We start from the raw sequence: 17,873 nt of genomic DNA on the forward strand, positions 1-17,873 counted from the left end.
ACGGGAGAACATGTGGTTAAACATGGATACATGCAAACATGAGTACATATGAACACGCTAATACATGTGAACACATGAATACACATGTATATATGCTAATACATAAGAACACGCATGAATACACGTGAACACACGCTAATACATATGAATACACGCTAACACCCATTAGAACATGTTAACACACGTTAACACACGCTAAACCACCCCAATCTCCATCAACCCACCCCTCTGGGTACCATGCTCCACCCTCCCCCCACCCAAAGCATCACCACTGTGACGTCATTGATGATGTCATTGATGGTGCCATTGATGCTGCTATTGGTGATGTCATCGATGACGTCATTGGTGGTGCCATTGATGGTGTCATTGATGATGTCATTGATGATGCTATTGATGATGTCATTGATGGTGCCATTGATGCTGCTATTGGTGATGTCATCGATGACGTCATTGATGGTCCCATTGATGGTGCCATTGATGATGCCGTTGACGATGCCATTGATGATGTCATTGATGGTGCTATTGGTGATGCCATTGATGATGCCATTGATGCTGCTATTGGTGATGTCATCGATGATGTCATTGATGGTGTCATTGATGATGTCATTGATGATGCTATTGATGATGCTATTGATGATGTCATTGATGCTGTCATTGATGGTGCCATTGATCTTGTCATCGATGATGTCATTGATGATGTCATTGATGATGCCATTGATGACGCCATTGATGACCCCATTGATGACCCCATTGATGACGCCATTGACGACGCCATTGATGACGCCATTGATGACACCATTGATGACCCCATTGATGACGCCATTGATGCTGCCATTGACGACGCCATTGACGACGCCATTGATGACGCCATTGATGACACCATCGATGACGCCATTGGCTACCTTACTGATGACGTCACCGCTGACGTCACCGCCGGTGCCCCCAGGCCGAGGAGCTGCGTGCGCGGGCGCGGGAGCTGGAGGAGCGCGAGCGGCGCGAGAGCAAGAAGCTGGCGGACGAGGAGGCCCTGAGGCGCCTGCGGGCGGGGGAGGAGCACATCGAGCTGCTGCAGCGCCGCCTGGCGGCCACCAAGCAGGTGACAGCGCCTTATATGGGCAGAGGGGGGGAGGAGCCTGCGGTGGCCAATGGGGAGCGGTTGGGGACTTGTATGGGGAAGGGATTGGAGTGGAGCGGTGTTATAGCGCCCCCTGGTGGGCACTAAGGAGGTGGCATTGCCTTATATGGGCAAGGGGGTGGAGCCTGCGGTGGCCAATGGGGAAGGGCGGAGATTGGGGTTGGCAATGGGGAGGGGAAGGGATTGGAGTGGGGCGGTGTTATAGCGCCCCCTGGTGGGCAACAAGGAGGTGGCAGCGCCTTATATGGGCAAGGGGGTGGAGCTTGTGGTGGCCAATGGGGAGGGGAAGGGGTTGGAGTGGAGCAGTGTTATAGCGCCCCCTGGTGGGCACTAAGGAGGTGGCATTGCCTTATATGGGCAAGGGGGTGGAGCTTGTAGTGGCCAATGGGGAGGGGATTGGAGTGGAGCGGTGTTATAGCGCCCCCTGGTGGACACCAAGGAGGTGGCATTGCCTTATATGGCCAAGGGGGTGGAGCTTGTGGTGGCCAATGGGGAGGGGAAGGGGGTGGAGTGGGGCGGTGTTATAGCGCCCCCTGGTGGGCACCAAGGAGGTGACAGCGCCTTATATGGGCAAAGGGGGGAGGAGCCTGCGGTGGCCAATGGGGAGGGGTTGGGGACTTGTATGGGGAAGGGAATGGAGTGGAGCGGTGTTATAGCGCCCCCTGGTGGGCAACAAGGAGGTGGCATTGCCTTATATGGGCAAGGGGGCGGAGCCTGCGGTGGCCAATGGGGAGGGGAAGGGGTTGGAGTGGAGCGGTGTTATAGCGCCCCCTGGTGGGCACTAAGGAGGTGGCAGCGCCTTATATGGACAAGGGGGTGGAGCTTGTGGTAGCCAATGGGGAGAGGAAGGGGTTGGAGTAGAGCGGTGTTATAGCGCTCCCTGGTGGGCACTAAGGAGGTGGCATTGCCTTATATGGGCAAGGGGGAGGAGCCTGCGGTGGCCAATGGGGAGGGGTTGAGGACTTGTATGGGGAAGGGGCGGAGATTGGGGTTGCCAATGGGGAGGGGAAGGGGTTGGAGTGGAGCGGTGTTATAGCGCCCCCTGGTGGACACCTATCAGGTAACAGCGCCTTATATGGGCAAAGGGGGAGGAGCCTGCGGTGGCCAATGGGGAGGGGTTGGGGACTTATATGGAGAAGGGGCGGAGCTTGAGGCAGCCGGTCCTTGATGGGTCCATGATGATGTCTCCATGACGACGTCTCCATGACAACGACTCCGCATTGAGTCACTGATGCCGCCTCTCCCTGTGATTGGCTCGCTGCGCCTGCATCCCTCTCCCCATTGGCTCCCTGTCGCCCAATGGCAGGAGGAGGAGGCGCTGCTGTCGGAGATGGACGTGACGGGCCAGGCCTTCGAGGACATGATGGGTCCATGATGGGTCCATGGCGACGCCGTCTCCATGGCGACGCCTCTCTCTCTCCCATTGGCCCGCCCTTTCCTGCATCCCTCTCCCCATTGGCTCCCTGTCGCCCAATGATGACGGGTCCATAGCGATGGGTCCATGATGGGTCCATGGCGACGCCGTCTCCATGGCGACGCCTCTCTCTCTCCCATTGGCCCGCCCTTTCCTGCATCCCTCTCCCCATTGGCTCCCTGTCGCCCAATGGCAGGAGGAGGAGGCGCTGCTGTCGGAGATGGACGTGACGGGCCAGGCCTTTGAGGACATGATGGGTCCATGATGGGTCCATGGCGACGCCGTCTCCATGGCGACGCCTCTCTCTCTCCCATTGGCCCGCCCTTTCCTGCATCCCTCTCCCCATTGGCTCCCTGTCGCCCAATGATGACGGGTCCATAGCGATGGGTCCATGATGGGTCCATGGCGACGCCGTCTCCATGGCGACGCCTCTCTCTCCCATTGGCCCGCCCTTTCCTGCATCCCTCACCCCATTGGCTCCCTGTCGCCCAATGATGACGGGTCCATAGCGATGGGTCCATGATGGGTCCATGGCGACACCGTCTCCATGGCGACGCCTCTCTCTCTCCCATTGGCCCTCCCTTTCCTGCATCCCTCTCCCCATTGGCTCCCTGTCGCCCAATGGCAGGAGGAGGAGGCGCTGCTGTCGGAGATGGACGTGACGGGCCAGGCCTTTGAGGACATGATGGGTCCATGATGGGTCCATGGCGACGCCGTCTCCATGGCGACGCCTCTCTCTCTCCCATTGGCCCGCCCTTTCCTGCATCCCTCTCCCCATTGGCTCCCTGTCGCCCAATGATGACGGGTCCATAGCGATGGGTCCATGATGGGTCCATGGCGACGCCGTCTCCATGGCAACCCCTCTCTCTCCCATTGGCCCGCCGTTTCCTGCATCCCTCTCCCCATTGGCTCCCTGTCGCCCAATGGCAGGAGGAGGAGGCGCTGCTGTCGGAGATGGACGTGACGGGCCAGGCCTTTGAGGACATGATGGGTCCATGATGGGTCCATGGCGACGCCGTCTCCATGGCGACGCCTCTCTCTCTCCCATTGGCCCGCCCTTTCCTGCATCCCTCTCCCCATTGGCTCCCTGTCTCCCAATGATGACGGGTCCATAGCGATGGGTCCATGATGGGTCCATGGCGACGCCGTCTCCATGGCGACGCCTCTCTCTCCCATTGGCCCGCCCTTTCCTGCATCCCTCTCCCCATTGGCTCCCTGTCGCCCAATGGCAGGAGGAGGAGGCGCTGCTGTCGGAGATGGACGTGACGGGCCAGGCCTTTGAGGACATGATGGGTCCATGATGGGTCCATGGCGACGCCGTCTCCATGGCGACGCCTCTCTCTCTCCCATTGGCCTGCCCTTTCCTGCATCCCTCTCCCCATTGGCTCCCTGTCGCCCAATGGCAGGAGGAGGAGGCGCTGCTGTCGGAGATGGATGTGACGGGCCAGGCCTTCGAGGACATGCAGGAGCAGAACCTGCGGCTCCTGCAGCAGCTCCGGGAGAAGGACGACGCCAACTTCAAGCTGATGTCGGAGCGCATCAAAGCCAACCAGATCCAGAAGCTGCTGCGGGAGGAGAAGGAGGAGCTGGGGGAGCAGGTGCTGGGGCTCAAGGCGCAGGTGGGTGGTATATGGGGGGGGGGGGCGTAAGTGGGGGGGGGCCCATAAGTGGGGATGGGGGGGGTATAAGTGGGGATGGGGGGGCCATAAGTGGGGATGGGGGGCCCATAAGTGGGGATGGGGGACCCATAAGTGGGGATGGAGGGGGCATAAGTGATGATGGAGGACCCATAAGTAGGGATGGAGCAACCTATAAGTGATGCTGTGGGACCTATAAGTGGGGCTGTGGGACCCATAAGTGGGGATGGGGGGGCCATAAGTGGCTGTGGGTCCCATAAGTGGGGTTGGGGGACCTATAAGTGGGGATGGGGGGGGCCGTAAGTGATGATGGAGGATCATAAGTGATGTTGTGGGACCCATAAGTGGGGATGGGGGTCCATAAGTGGCTGTGGGACCCATAAGTGGGGATGGGGGACCCATAAGTGGCCATGGGACCCGTAAGTGGGGATGGGGCCTATAAGTGGGGATGGGAGACTCATAAGTGTGGGGAGAACCTATAAGTGGGGATGGGGGACCCATAAGTAGGTCTGGCTGCCCCATAAGCGGGTCTGGTAGCCCCATAAATGGGTCTGGGTGCCCCACAAGTGGGTCTGGCTGCCCTATAAGTGCATCTGGCTGCCCCATAAGTGGGTCTGGCTGCCCTATAAGTGCATCTAGCTGCCCCATAAGTGGGTCTGGCTGCCCTATAAGTGCATCTGGCTGCCCCATAAGTGGGTCTGGCTGCCCTATAAGTGGGTCTGGCTGCCCCGTAAGTGGGTCTGGGTGCCCCATAAGTGGGTCTGGCTGCCCTATAAGTGCGTCTGGCTGCCCCATAAGTGGGTCTGGCTGCCCCGTAAGTGGGTCTGGGTGCCCCATAAGTGCTGCTCTGCCCCACAAGTGGGTCTGGGTGCCCCATAAGTGATGTTGTGCCTGCCCCATAAGTGGGTCTGGGTGCCCGATAACTGATGCTCTGCCCCATAAGCGCTGCTCTGCCCCATAAGCGCTGTCCCTGCCCCATAACTGATCCTCTGCCCCATAAGCGATGCTCTGCCCCCCAAGCGCTGCTCTGCCCCATAAGCGCTGCTCTGCCCCCCAAGTGCTGCTCTGCCCCATAAGCGGTGCTCTGCCCCATAACTGATCCTCTGCCCCATAAGCGATGCTCTGCCCCATAAGTGATGCTCTGCCCCATAAGTGATGCTGTGCTCCATAAGCGATGCTCTGCCCCACAAGCGCTGCTCTGCCCCATAACTGATCCTCTGCCCCATAAGCGCTGTCCCTGCTCCATAACTGATCCTCTGCCCCACAAGTGCTGCTCTGCCCCATAAGCGATGCTCTGCCCCATAAGTGATGCTCTGCCCCACAAGCAATGCTCTGCCCCAAAAGTTCTACTCTGCCCCACAAGTGCTGCTCTGCCCCATAAGCGCTGTCCCTGCCCCATAACTGATCCTCTGCCCCATAAGTCTTGCTCTGCCCCATAAGCGCTGTCCCTGCCCCACAGGTGGACGCGCAGCTGCTGCTGGTCCAGAAGCTGGAGGAGAAGGAGCGGGCGCTGCAGAGCAGCCTGGGCAGCGTGGAGAGGGAGCTGGCGCTGCGCTGCCAGGGCCTGGAGCTGCACAAGAGGAAGGTGGGGGGCAATGGGGGGCAATGGGAGTCAATGGGGGGCAATGGGGGGCAATGGGGGTCAATGGGAGTCAATGGGAGTCAATGGGGATGAATGGGAGTTAATGCGTGGAGAGGGAGCTGGCGCTGCGCTGCCAGGGCCTGGAGCTGCACAAGAGGAAGGTGGGGGGCAATGGGGGCAATGGGGGTCAATGGGGGTCAATGGGAGTCAATGGGAGTCAATGGGAGTCAATGGAGTCAATGGGAGTCAATGGGGTCAATGGGATCAATGGAGTCAATGGGGGTCAATGGAGTCAATGGAGTCAATGGGAGTCAATGGGGTCAATGGGAGTCAATGGGAGTCAATGGGGATGAATGGGAGTTAATGCGTGGAGAGGGAGCTGGCGCTGCGCTGCCAGGGCCTGGAGCTGCACAAGAGGAAGGTGGGGGCAATGGGGGTCAATGGGAGTCAATGGGAGTCAATGGGAGTCAATGGGAGTCAATGGAGTCAATGGGAGTCAATGGAGTCAATGGGAGTCAATGGGAGTCAATGGAGTCAATGGAGTCAATGGGAGTCAATGGGAGTCAATGGGAGTCAATGGGGTCAATGGGGGTCAATGGAGTCAATGGGAGTCAATGGGAGTCAATGGGAGTCAATGGGAGTTAATGCGTGGAGAGGGAGCTGGCGCTGCGCTGCCAGGGCCTGGAGCTGCACAAGAGGAAGGTGGGGGGCATCCGGGGCAATGGGAGTCAATGGGAGTCAATGGGGGTCAATGTGGGGCAATGGGAGTCAATGGGAGTCAATGGGGTCAATGGGAGTCAATGGGGGTCAATGGAGTCAATGGAGTCAATAGGAGTCAATGGGAGTCAATGGGAGTCAATGGGGATGAATGGGAGTCAATGGGGACGAATGGCGTGAATGGGGATGAATGGGAGTGAATGGGGATCAATGGGATGGATGGGAGTGAATGGGGGTGAAGATGAGTATCAATGGGGATGGGGATCAATGGGAGTGAATGGGGGTGGATAGGGATGAATGGGAGTGAATGGGGATGAATGGGAGTGAATGGGGATCAATGGGAGTGAATGGGGGTGGATAGGGATGAATGAGAGTGAATGGGGATGAATGGGAGTGAATGAGAGTGAATGGGGGTCGATGGGGATGGGGATGAATGGGAGTGAATGTGGATGTGAAAGGGAATGGGATGGGATGGGATGGGGATGGGGACGGGGATGGGAGTGATTGGTGATGGGTAGGAATGGGGATGAATGGGGATGGCGTGGGACTGGAGTCCCTATGGCCCCCAATGAATCCCTATGGGACCCTATGGGTCCCTATAGACCCCAATGCATCCCTATGGACCCCAATGCATCCCTATGGCCCCAATGCATCCCTATGGCCCCAAAGCATCCCTATGGCCCCAATGCATCCCTATGGACCCCAATGCATCCCTATGACCCCAACGCATCCCTATGGACCCAATGCATCCCTATGGACCCCAATGCATCCCTATGGGACCCTATGGATCCTATGGCCCAATGCATCCCTATGGCCCCAATGCATCCCTATGGACCCCAATGCATCCCTATGGACCCCAATGCATCCCTATGGACCCAATGCATCCCTATGGACCCAATGCATCCCTATGGGACCCTATGGGTTCCTATGGCCCCCAATGCATCCCTATGGACCCTATGGGTTCCTATGGACCCCAGTGCATCCCTATGACCACAATGCATCCCTATAGACCTAATGCATCCCTATGGACCCGAATGCATCCCTATGGGACCCTATGGGTTCCTATGGCCCCCAATGCATCCCTATGGACCCTATGGGTTCCTATGGACCCCAGTGCATCCCTATGACCAATGCATCCCTATAGACCTAATGCATCCCTATGGACCCGAATGCATCCCTATGGGACCCTATGGGTTCCTATGGCCCCCAATGCATCCCTATGGACCCTATGGGTTCCTATGGCCCCAATGCATCCCTATGGACCCAATGCATCCCTATGGACCCCAATGCATCCCTATGGGCCCAATGCATCCCTATGGACCCCAATGCATCCCTATGGCCCCAATGCATCCCTATGGACCCAATGGGTTCCTATAGCCCCCAATGCATCCCTATGGACCCCAATGGGTTCCTATGGCCCCCAATGCATCCCTATGGACCCTATGGGTTCCTATGGACCCCAATGCATCCCTATGACCACAATGCATCCCTATAGACCTAATGCATCCCTATGGACCCGAATGCATCCCTATGGGACCCTATGGGTTCCTATGGGCCCCAATGGATCCCTATGGCCCCCAATGCATCCCTATGGAGCCCTATGGATACCCAATGCATCCCTATGGGATACCCAATGCATCCCTATGGGGCCCCCCATGCATCCCTATGGGGACCAATGCATCCCTATGGAGCCCAATGCATCCCTATGGAGCCCAATGCATCCCTATGGCCCCAATGCATCCCTATGAACCCTATGGGTTCCTATGGACCCCAATGCATCCCTATGGGGCCCAATGCATCCCTATGGAGCCCAATGCATCCCTATGGACCCAATGCATCCCTATGGACCCAATGCATCCCTATGGAGCCCAATGGATCCCTATGGACCCCAATGCATCCCTATGGACCCAATGCATCCCTATGGACCCAATGCATCCCTATGGACCCAATGCATCCCTATGGGCCCCAATGCATCCCTATGGACCCAATGCATCCCTATGGCCCCAATGCATCCCTATGGGTCCCAATGCATCCCTATGGACCCCATGGGTTCCTATGGCCCCCAATGCATCCCTATGGCCCCAATGCATCCCTATGGACCCAATGCATCCCTATGGCCCCCAATGCATCCCTATGGACCCCAATGCATCCCTATGGACCCAATGCATCCCTATGGACCCAATGCATCCCTATGGGACCCTATGGGTTCCTATGGCCCCCAATGCATCCCTATGGACCCAATGCATCTCTATGGCCCCCTATACATCCCTATGGCCCCAATGCATCCCTATGGACCCCAATGGGTTCCTATGACCCCAATGCATCCCTATGGACCCCAATGGGTTCCTATGACCCCAATGCATCCCTATGGACCCCAATGGGTTCCTATGGCCCCCAATGCATCCCTATGGACCCAATGCATCCCTATGGCCCCCAATGGGTTCCTATGGCCCCCAATGCATCCCTATGGCCCCGCAGGCGGTGGAGGCGGCCCAGTTGGCCGAGGACCTGCGGGCGCAGGGGGAGCACGTCCAGGCCCGGCTGCGGGAGCTGCAGAGCTGCGCCCTGGAGAACAGAGCTGCCAAGGAGAAGGAGTCCTTGAGCCTCAAGAGAGCCCAGGTGGGGGCTATGGGGGGCTATGGGGGGATATGGGGGATATGGGGGTCTATGGGGGGATATGGGGGTCTATGGGGGGTCTATGGGGGGATATGGGGGTCTATGGGGGGGATATGGGGGTCTATGGGGGGGATATGGGGGTCTATGGGAGGGATATGGGGGGTCTATGGGGGGTCTATGGGGGTCTATGGGGGGTCTATGGGGGTCTATGGGGGTCTATGGGGGGTCTATGGGGGTCTATGGGGTTCTATGGGGGGTCTATGGGGGTCTATGGGGGTCTATGGGGGGTCTATGGGGGGTCTATGGGGGTCTATGGGGGTCTATGGGGGGTCTATGGGGGTCTATGGGGGTCTATGGGGGTCTATGGGGGTCTATGGGGGTCTATGGGGGGGTATGGGGGGTTATGGGGGTCTATGGGGGTCTATGGGGGGTCTATGGGGGTCTATGGGGGTCTATGGGGGTCTATGGGGAGCCGCTTCCATTGAGTGTCAATGGTGCTGGGGAGCGCGGCACGGGGTGGCCGCTAGGGGGCGCCATAGTGCTCTATGGGAGTCTATGGGGGGGAATGGGATGGCTATGGGTGTCTATGGGTCTCTATGGGTCTCTATGGGTCCCTATGGGTCTCTATGGGTCCCTATGTGTCTCTATGGGTCCCTATGGGTCTCTATGGGTCCTGCCCCCAGGAGGAGCTCTCCCGCCTGCGCCGGAAGCTGGAGAAGCAGCGCAAGGTCGAGGTTTACGCCGACGCCGACCAAATCCTGCAGGAGGAGATCAAGGAGTATCGGGTATGGGGGGGCATTGAGCCCCATTGAGACCCATTGAGCCCCATTGAGACTCATTGACCCCATTGAGCCCCATTGACTCCCATTGACCCCATTGAGCCCCATTGAGCCCCATTGAGCCCCATTGAGCCCATTGAGCCCCATTGACCCCATTGAGCCCCATTGACCCCATTGAGCCCCATTGACCCCATTGAGCCCCATTGAGCCCATTGAGTCCATTGAGCCCCATTGACCCCCATTGAGCCCCATTGACCCCATTGAGCCCCATTGACTCCATTGACCCCATTGACTCCCATTGAGCCCCATTGACCCCATTGACTCCCATTGAGCCCCATTGACCCCCATTGACCCCATTGCTCCCATTGAACCCCACTGCTCCCCCATTGACTCCGATAGATGCCAGTTGACTCCCATTGACCCCCATTGACGCCATTGACTTCCATTGACCCCCATTGCTTCCCATTGACTCCCATTGACTCCCATTGACTCCTATTGATCCCCATTGACCCCATTGACTCCATTGACTCCATTGATTCCCATTGACTCCAATTGACTCCCATTGACCCCCATTGACTCCCATTGATCCCCATTGACTCCCATTGACCCCCATTGACCCCCATTGACTCCCATTGCCCCCATTGACTCCCATTGACTCCCATTGACCCCCATTGCCTCCCATTGACCCCCATTGACCCCCATTGACTCCCATTGCCCCCATTGACTCCCATTGACTCCCATTGACCCCCATTGACTCCCATTGACCCCCATTGACCCCATTGACTCCCATTGCCCCCATTGCTCCCCATTGACTCCCATTGCCCCCCATTGACCCCCATTGACTCCCATTGCCTCCATTGACCCCCATTGCCCCCATTGACCCCCATTGCCCCCATTGACCCCCATTGACTCCCATGATGTCAACTGAGTTCCATTGAGTCCCATTGATGTTGATTGACCCCCATTGACACCCATTGACCCCCATTACCCCCATTGACCCCATTGCCCCCCATTGACCCCCATTGATCCCCATTGACTCCCATTGACCCCCATTGACCCCATTGACACCCATTGACCCCCATTGACCCCCATTGACCCCATTACCCCCATTGCCCCCATTCCCCCATTGACCCCATTGACCCCATTGACCCCCATTGACCCCATTGACCCCCATTACCCCCATTGCCCCCATTGCCCCATTGCCCCCATTGCCCCCATTACCCCATTGCCCCCATTGACCCCATTGCCCCCATTGCCCCCATTACCCCCCATTGCCCCCCATTGCCCCCATTGCCCCCATTACCCCCATCACCCCCATTACCCCCATTGCCCCCATTACCCCCATTGCCCCCATTGCCCCCATTGCCCCCATCGCCCCCATCGCCCCCATTACCCCCATTACCCCCATTACCCCCATTGCCCCCATTACCCCCATTGACTCCCATTGACACCATTGACCAACCAATGGCTCCATTGCCCCCATTGCCCCCCATTGCCCCCATTGGCCCCATTGCCCCCCATCACCCCCCATCCCCCCCAGGCCCGCCTCACGTGCCCCTGCTGCAACGCCCGCAAGAAGGACGCCGTCCTCACCAAGTGCTTCCACGTCTTCTGCTTCGAGTGCGTGCGGAGCCGCTACGAGACCCGGCAGCGGAAGTGCCCCAAGTGCAACGCGGCCTTCGGGGCCCACGACTTCCACCGCGTCTACATCAGCTGAGCCCCATAGAGACCCATAGAGACCCATAGGGACCCATAGAGACCCATAGAGACACATAGGGACCCATAGAGACCCCATAGGGACACATAGGGACACGTAGATATCAATGGGTTCCTCTCCAGCCAATCCGAACGCAGCGAGGCAGCGTGTCCTCAGCTGACCACGCCCCCTCTGGCACTTTAGCGCCCCCTGGTGGCCGCGCCGCAAACCCCTGCCTGCGCCCCCATAGACACCAATGGAGCCTCATAGAGCCCTATAGACACCCCATAGAGACCCATAGACACCAATAGAGCCCCATAGAGCCCTATAGGCACCCATAGAGACCCATAGAGACCCATAGAGACCCATAGAGACCCATTGAGACCCGGCAGCGAAGTGCCCCAGTGCAGACCAGCCTTCGGGGCCCATGACCCACCGCGCTACATCCGCTGAGCCCCATAGAGACCCATAGAGACCCATAGAGCCCCATAGACACCCATAGAGACCCATAGAGACCCATAGAGACCCATAGAGACCCATTGAGACCCGGCAGCGGAAGTGCCCCAAGTGCAACGCGGCCTTCGGGGCCCACGACTTCCACCGCGTCTACATCAGCTGAGCCCCATAGAGACCCATAGAGACCCATAGAGACCCATAGAGACCCATAGAGACCCATAGAGACCCATAGAGACCCATAGAGACCCATAGGGACCCATAGAGACCCATTGAGACCCGGAGCGGAGGGTGCCCCGTGCAACGCGGCCTTGGGGGCCCCGCTTCACCGCGTCTACATCAGCGAACCATAGAGACCCATAGAGACCCATAGAGACCCATAGAGACCCATAGGGACCCATAGAGACCCATAGAGACCCATAGAGACCCATAGAGACCCATAGAGACCCATAGAGACCCATAGAGACCCATAGAGACCCATAGAGACCCATAGAGACCCATAGAGACCCGGAGGGAAGGCCCATGAATGGGCCCACGACTTCACCGCGCATAGGAGCCCCATAGAGACCCATAGAGACCCATAGAGACCCATAGAGACCCATAGAGACCCATAGAGACCCATAGAGACCCATAGAGACCCATAGAGACCCATAGAGACCCATAGAGACCCATAGAGACCCATAGAGACCCATAGAGACCCATAGAGACCCATAGAGACCCATAGAGACCCATAGAGACCCATAGAGACCCATAGAGACCCATAGAGACCCATAGAGCCCCATAGAGACCCATAGGGACCCATAGGGACCCATAGAGACCCATTGAGACCCGGCAGCGGAAGTGCCCCAAGTGCAACGCGGCCTTCGGGGCCCACGACTTCCACCGCGTCTACATCAGCTGAGCCCCATAGAGACCCATAGAGACCCATAGAGACCCATAGAGACCCATAGAGACCCATAGAGACCCATAGAGACCCATAGAGACCCATAGAGACCCATAGAGACACATAGACATCAATGGGTTCCTCTCCAGCCAATCAGAACGCAGCCAGGCAGCGTGTCCTCAGCTGACCCCGCCCCCTTTGGCACTTTAGCGCCCCCTGCTGGCGGCGCCGGAAACACCTGCCTGCGACCCCATAGACACCAATAGAGCCCCATAGAGCCCTATAGACACCCCATAGAGACCCATAGACACCAATAGAGCCTCATAGAGTGCTATAGACACCCATAGGGACCCATAGAGACCCATAGAGACCCATAGAGACCCATAGGGACCCATAGAGACCCATAGAGACCCATAGAGACCCGGAGGGAAGCCAAGTGCACGCGCCTTCGGGGCCCACGACTTCCACCGCGACACATAGCGAGCCCCATAGAGACCCATAGAGACCCATAGGGACCCATAGAGACCCATAGAGACCCATAGAGACCCATAGAGACCCATAGAGACCCATAGAGACACCATAGAGACACCATAGAGACCCATAGAGACCCATAGAGACCCATAGAGACCCATAGAGACCCATAGAGACCCATAGAGACCCATAGAGACCCATAGAGACACCATAGAGACACCATAGAGACACCATAGAGACCCATAGGGACCCCATAGAGACCCATAGAGACCCATAGAGACCCATTGAGACCCGGCAGCGGAAGTGCCCCAAGTGCAACGCGGCCTTCGGGGCCCACGACTTCCACCGCGTCTACATCAGCTGAGCCCCATAGAGACCCATAGAGACCCATAGAGACCCATAGAGACCCCATAGGGACCCATAGAGACCCATAGGGACCCATAGAGACCCATAGAAACCCCATAGAGACCCCATAGGGACCCATAGGGACCCATAGAGACCAATGGGTTCCGTCCAGCCAATCAGAACCCAGCGAGGCAGCGTGTCCTCAGCTGACCCGCCCCCTGTGGCCCTTTAGCGCCCCCTGCTGGCCGCGCCGCAAACCCCTGCTGCGCCCCCATAGAGACCCATAGAGCCCCATAGAGCCCCATAGAGACCCCATAGAGACCCATAGAGACCCATAGAGACCCATAGGGACCCATAGAGACCCATAGAGACCCATAGGGACCCATAGAGACCCATAGAGACCCATAGAGACCCATAGAGACCCATAGAGACCCCATAGACACCCTATTGATCCCTATGGTTTTTTGTGTGCCCCACGACTTCCACTATGTCAGAATCAACTGAGCCCCACTGCGCCCTATAGACCCCCATTGATCCCTATGGCCACCCCATTGATCTCTATGGGCACACCATAGAGCCCCATTGATCCCTATGGGCACCCCATAGAGCCCCACTGATCCCTATGGGCACCCTTTAGAACCCCATTAATCTCTGTGGGTGCCCCATTGATCCCTATGGGCACCCCATTGATTCCTATGGGCACCCCATAGAGCCCCATTGATCCCTATGGGTACCCCATTGTTATCTATGGGCACACCATAGTGCCCCATTGATCCCTATGGGCACCACATTGATACCTAAGGGCACCCCATAGAGCCCCATTGATCCCTATGGGCACCCCATTGATCCCTATGGGCACCCCATTGATCTCTATGGGCACCCCATAGAGCCCCATTGATCCCTATGGGCACCCCATTGATCCCTATGGGCACACCATAGGGCCCCATTGGTCCCTAAAGGCACCCCATTGATCTCTATGGGCACACCATAGAGCCCCATTGATCCCTATGGGCACCCATTGATCCCTATGGGCACCCATTGCCCCATTGATCCCTATGGGCACCCCATTGATCCCTATGGGAACCCCATTGATCCCTATGGGAACCCCATTGATCCCTATGGGCACCCCATTGATCCCTATGGGCACCCTGTAGAGTGTCCCATTGATACTTATGGGCACCCTATAGAGCCCCATTGATCTCTATGGGTACCCCACTGATTCCTATGGGCACCCCATAGAAACCCATTGATCCCTATGAACACGCCCTAGAGCCCCACTGATCCCTATGGGCACCACATAGAGCCCCATTGATCTCTATGGGCACCCCATTGATCCCTATGGGTACCCCATACAGCCCCATTGATCCCTATAGACATCCTATAGAGCCCTATTGATCCCTATGGACATCCTATAGAGCCCCATTGAATCCCTATGGGCACCCCATAGAACCCCCTAGATGCCCCATTGATCCCTGAGGACACCCCATAGAGCCCCATTGACCCCTCTGCTTATCTATGGGGCCCATGACTTCCGCTGTGTCCACATCAGCTGAGCCCCATAGAACCCTATGAACACCCCATAGAGCCCCATAGAAACCCCACAGACCCCATACACCCCCCCCCCCATTGAACCCCATGGTCCCCTATGGGCCTTGCTGTGGGTCAGCACCACCTTGGAGGACCATGTCTGTGTTAATTGAGCCCTATGGCTGCCCCATAGCACCCATGGCTGCCCCATAGCGACCTATAGATGCCCCCCCCCCATATCCTACCCAATAAAGTGCTTGGATCCATTGACTCTGTGTGGTTGGGGGGAGAAAGGAACCATAGAGCTGGAGGACCTCAGTGCTAGAGCGTCTCAATGGGTACCATAGAGCTGGAGGACTCAGTGCTAGAGCGTCTCTATGGGCACCATAGAGCTGGAGGACCTCAGTGCTAGAGCGTCTCAATGGGCACCATAGAGCTGGAGGACCTCAGTGCTAGAGCGTCTCAATGGGCACCATAGAGCTGGAGGACCTCAGTGCTAGAGCGTCTCAATGGGCACCATAGAGCTGGAGGACTCAGTGCTAGAGCGTCTCTATGGGCACCATAGAGCTGGAGGACTGCAGCCCAGTGTTCCCAATGGGCACCATAGAGCTGGAGGACCTCAGTGCTAGAGTGTCTCAATGGGTACCATAGAGCTGGAGGACTCAGTGCTAGAGCGTCTCAATGGGCACCATAGAGCTGGAGGACCTCAGTGCTAGAGCGTCTCAATGGGCACCATAGAGCTGGAGGACCTCAGTGCTAGAGCGTCCCAATGGGTACCATAGAGTTGGAGGACCTCAGTGCTAGAGCGTCTCAATGGGTACCATAGAGCTGGAGGACCTCAGTGCTAGAGCGTCTCAATGGGTGCCATAGAGCTGGAGGACCTCAGTGCTAGAGCGTCTCAATGGGTACCATAGAGCTGGAGAACCTCAGTGCTAGAGCGTCTCAATGGGTGCCATAGAGCTGGAGGACCTCAGTGCTAGAGCGTCTCAATGGGCACCATAGAGCTGGAGGACCTCAGTGCTAGAGCGTCTCAATGGGGGCCATAGAGCTGGAGGACCTCAGTGCTAGAGCGTCTCAATGGGCACCATAGAGCTGGAGGACTGCAGCCCAGTGTTCCCAATGGGTACCATAGAGTTGGAGGACTCAGTGCTAGAGCGTCTCAATGGGTACCATAGAGCTGGAGGACTCAGTACTAGAGCGTTTCAATGGGTACCATAGAGCTGGAGGACCTCAGTGCTAGAGCGTCTCAATGGGCACCATAGAGCTGGAGGACCTCAGTGCTAGAGCGTGTCTATGGGTGCCATAGAGCTGGAGGACCTCAGTGCTAGAGCGTCTCTATGGGCACCATAGAGCTGGAGGACCTCAGTGCTAGAGCGTCTCTATGGGTACCATAGAGCTGGAGGACCTCAGTGCTAGAGCGTCTCTATGGGCACCATAGAGCTGGAGGACTTCAGTGCTAGAGCGTCTCAATGGGCACCATAGAGCTGGAGGACCTCAGTGCTAGAGCGTCTCAATGGGTACCATAGAGCTGGAGGACTGCAGCCCATTGTTCCCAATGGGTACCATAGAGCTGGAGGACCTCAGTGCTAGAGAGTCTCAATGGGCACCATAGAGCTGGAGGACTGCAGCCCATTGTTCTCAATGGGTACCATAGAGCTGGAGGACCTCCGCGCCAGAGCGGCTCTATGGTTACCATAGAGCTGGAGGACCGGAAGTCCCTCCTCCTTCCGCTCCGCCCCTTCCCATCAGCCCCCGCGGCGGCAGCGACGCGCGATGGAGCCTCCGGAAGGTACCAACATACGGGGGGGGGGGGGGGGGAGCAGGAGCGGGACCCCCACGTGACCCTCCCGGCCCCTCACGTGACCCATAACTGCCCCCCATTGCCCCCCATAGAGCCCTATGGGCCCCATTGACCCCAATACCCCCCCCATAGAGCCCTTTGAACCCCATAGGCTCCAATAGGCCACCATTGCCCCCCCATTGACCCCTATGGGCCCCGTTCGCCCCTCCCCATTGCCCCCATTGCCCCCATTGCCCCCATTGCCCCCATTGCCCCCTATTGACCCCCATTGCCCCCCATTGCCCCCATTGCCCCCCATTGACCCCCATTGCCCCCATTGCCCCCATTGCCCCCCAATTGCCCCCCATTGCCCCCATTGCCCCCATTGCCCCCATTGCCCCCATTGCCCCCATTGCCCCCCATTGCCCCCATTGCCCCCATTGCCCCCCATTGCCCCCATTGACCCCATTGCCCCCATTGACCCCCATTGCCCCCATTGACCCATTGACCCCCATTGCCCCCATTGCCCCCATTGCCCCCATTGACCCCCATTACCCCCATTGACCCCCATTGCCCCCCATTGCCCCCATTCCCATTACCCCCATTGCCCCCCATTGACCCCCATTGCCCCCATTACCCCCCATTACCCCCATTGACCCCCATTGACCCCCATTGCCCCCCGCAGCCCCCCCCCTGTGCCGGGAGCTCTGGGGTTCAATGGAGGCCGCTCGGTACCGGGGGGGGCCCGGGGGGGGGCTCCTGAGGCTCCGCCCCCCTGGGGCCCGATCCGGGGCTGGATTGGAGGAGGCGGTGAGGGTGAGGAATGGGGGGGGTGGGG

General features: G+C 58.1%; 1 protein-coding gene and 1 long non-coding RNA gene across 3 annotated transcripts in view; one reads left to right on the forward strand and one right to left on the reverse strand.

Annotated features, from left to right (window-relative positions):
• The window catches only part of RNF40 (ring finger protein 40), a 36,693-nt gene extending 25,040 nt beyond the window's left edge, over positions 1 to 11,653 (forward strand). The window contains exons 15-20 of the mRNA XM_061360057.1: positions 947 to 1,096; positions 3,956 to 4,168; positions 5,646 to 5,771; positions 8,964 to 9,104; positions 9,785 to 9,886; positions 11,421 to 11,653. Of these exons, the coding sequence (XP_061216041.1) occupies positions 947 to 1,096; positions 3,956 to 4,168; positions 5,646 to 5,771; positions 8,964 to 9,104; positions 9,785 to 9,886; positions 11,421 to 11,597 (909 nt within the window). The 3' untranslated portion in view covers positions 11,598 to 11,653. The remainder of the gene's footprint in view (positions 1 to 946; positions 1,097 to 3,955; positions 4,169 to 5,645; positions 5,772 to 8,963; positions 9,105 to 9,784; positions 9,887 to 11,420) is intronic.
• Positions 11,654 to 14,246: 2,593 nt separating this feature from the next.
• LOC133215805 (uncharacterized) lies at positions 14,247 to 15,298 on the reverse strand. 2 transcript variants are annotated; one of them, XR_009726498.1, is made up of 4 exons: positions 15,230 to 15,263; positions 14,972 to 15,041; positions 14,526 to 14,650; positions 14,247 to 14,452 (listed from the first exon to the last, which is right to left on the reverse strand). It is a non-coding gene; the product is annotated as an uncharacterized LOC133215805 (long non-coding RNA). The 2 variants fall into 2 exon arrangements; XR_009726497.1 differs by having other exon boundaries at positions 14,394 to 14,473; positions 14,515 to 14,629; positions 14,899 to 15,041; positions 15,230 to 15,298.
• Between the last annotated feature and the right edge of the window lie 2,575 nt (positions 15,299 to 17,873).

This window comes from Neopsephotus bourkii, unplaced genomic scaffold (genome assembly GCF_033783945.1).
Source record: "Neopsephotus bourkii isolate Nb327-2 ecotype Australia unplaced genomic scaffold, CSIRO-AGI_Nbou_v1 NB_1014, whole genome shotgun sequence".
NCBI lineage: Eukaryota > Metazoa > Chordata > Aves > Psittaciformes > Psittacidae > Neopsephotus > Neopsephotus bourkii.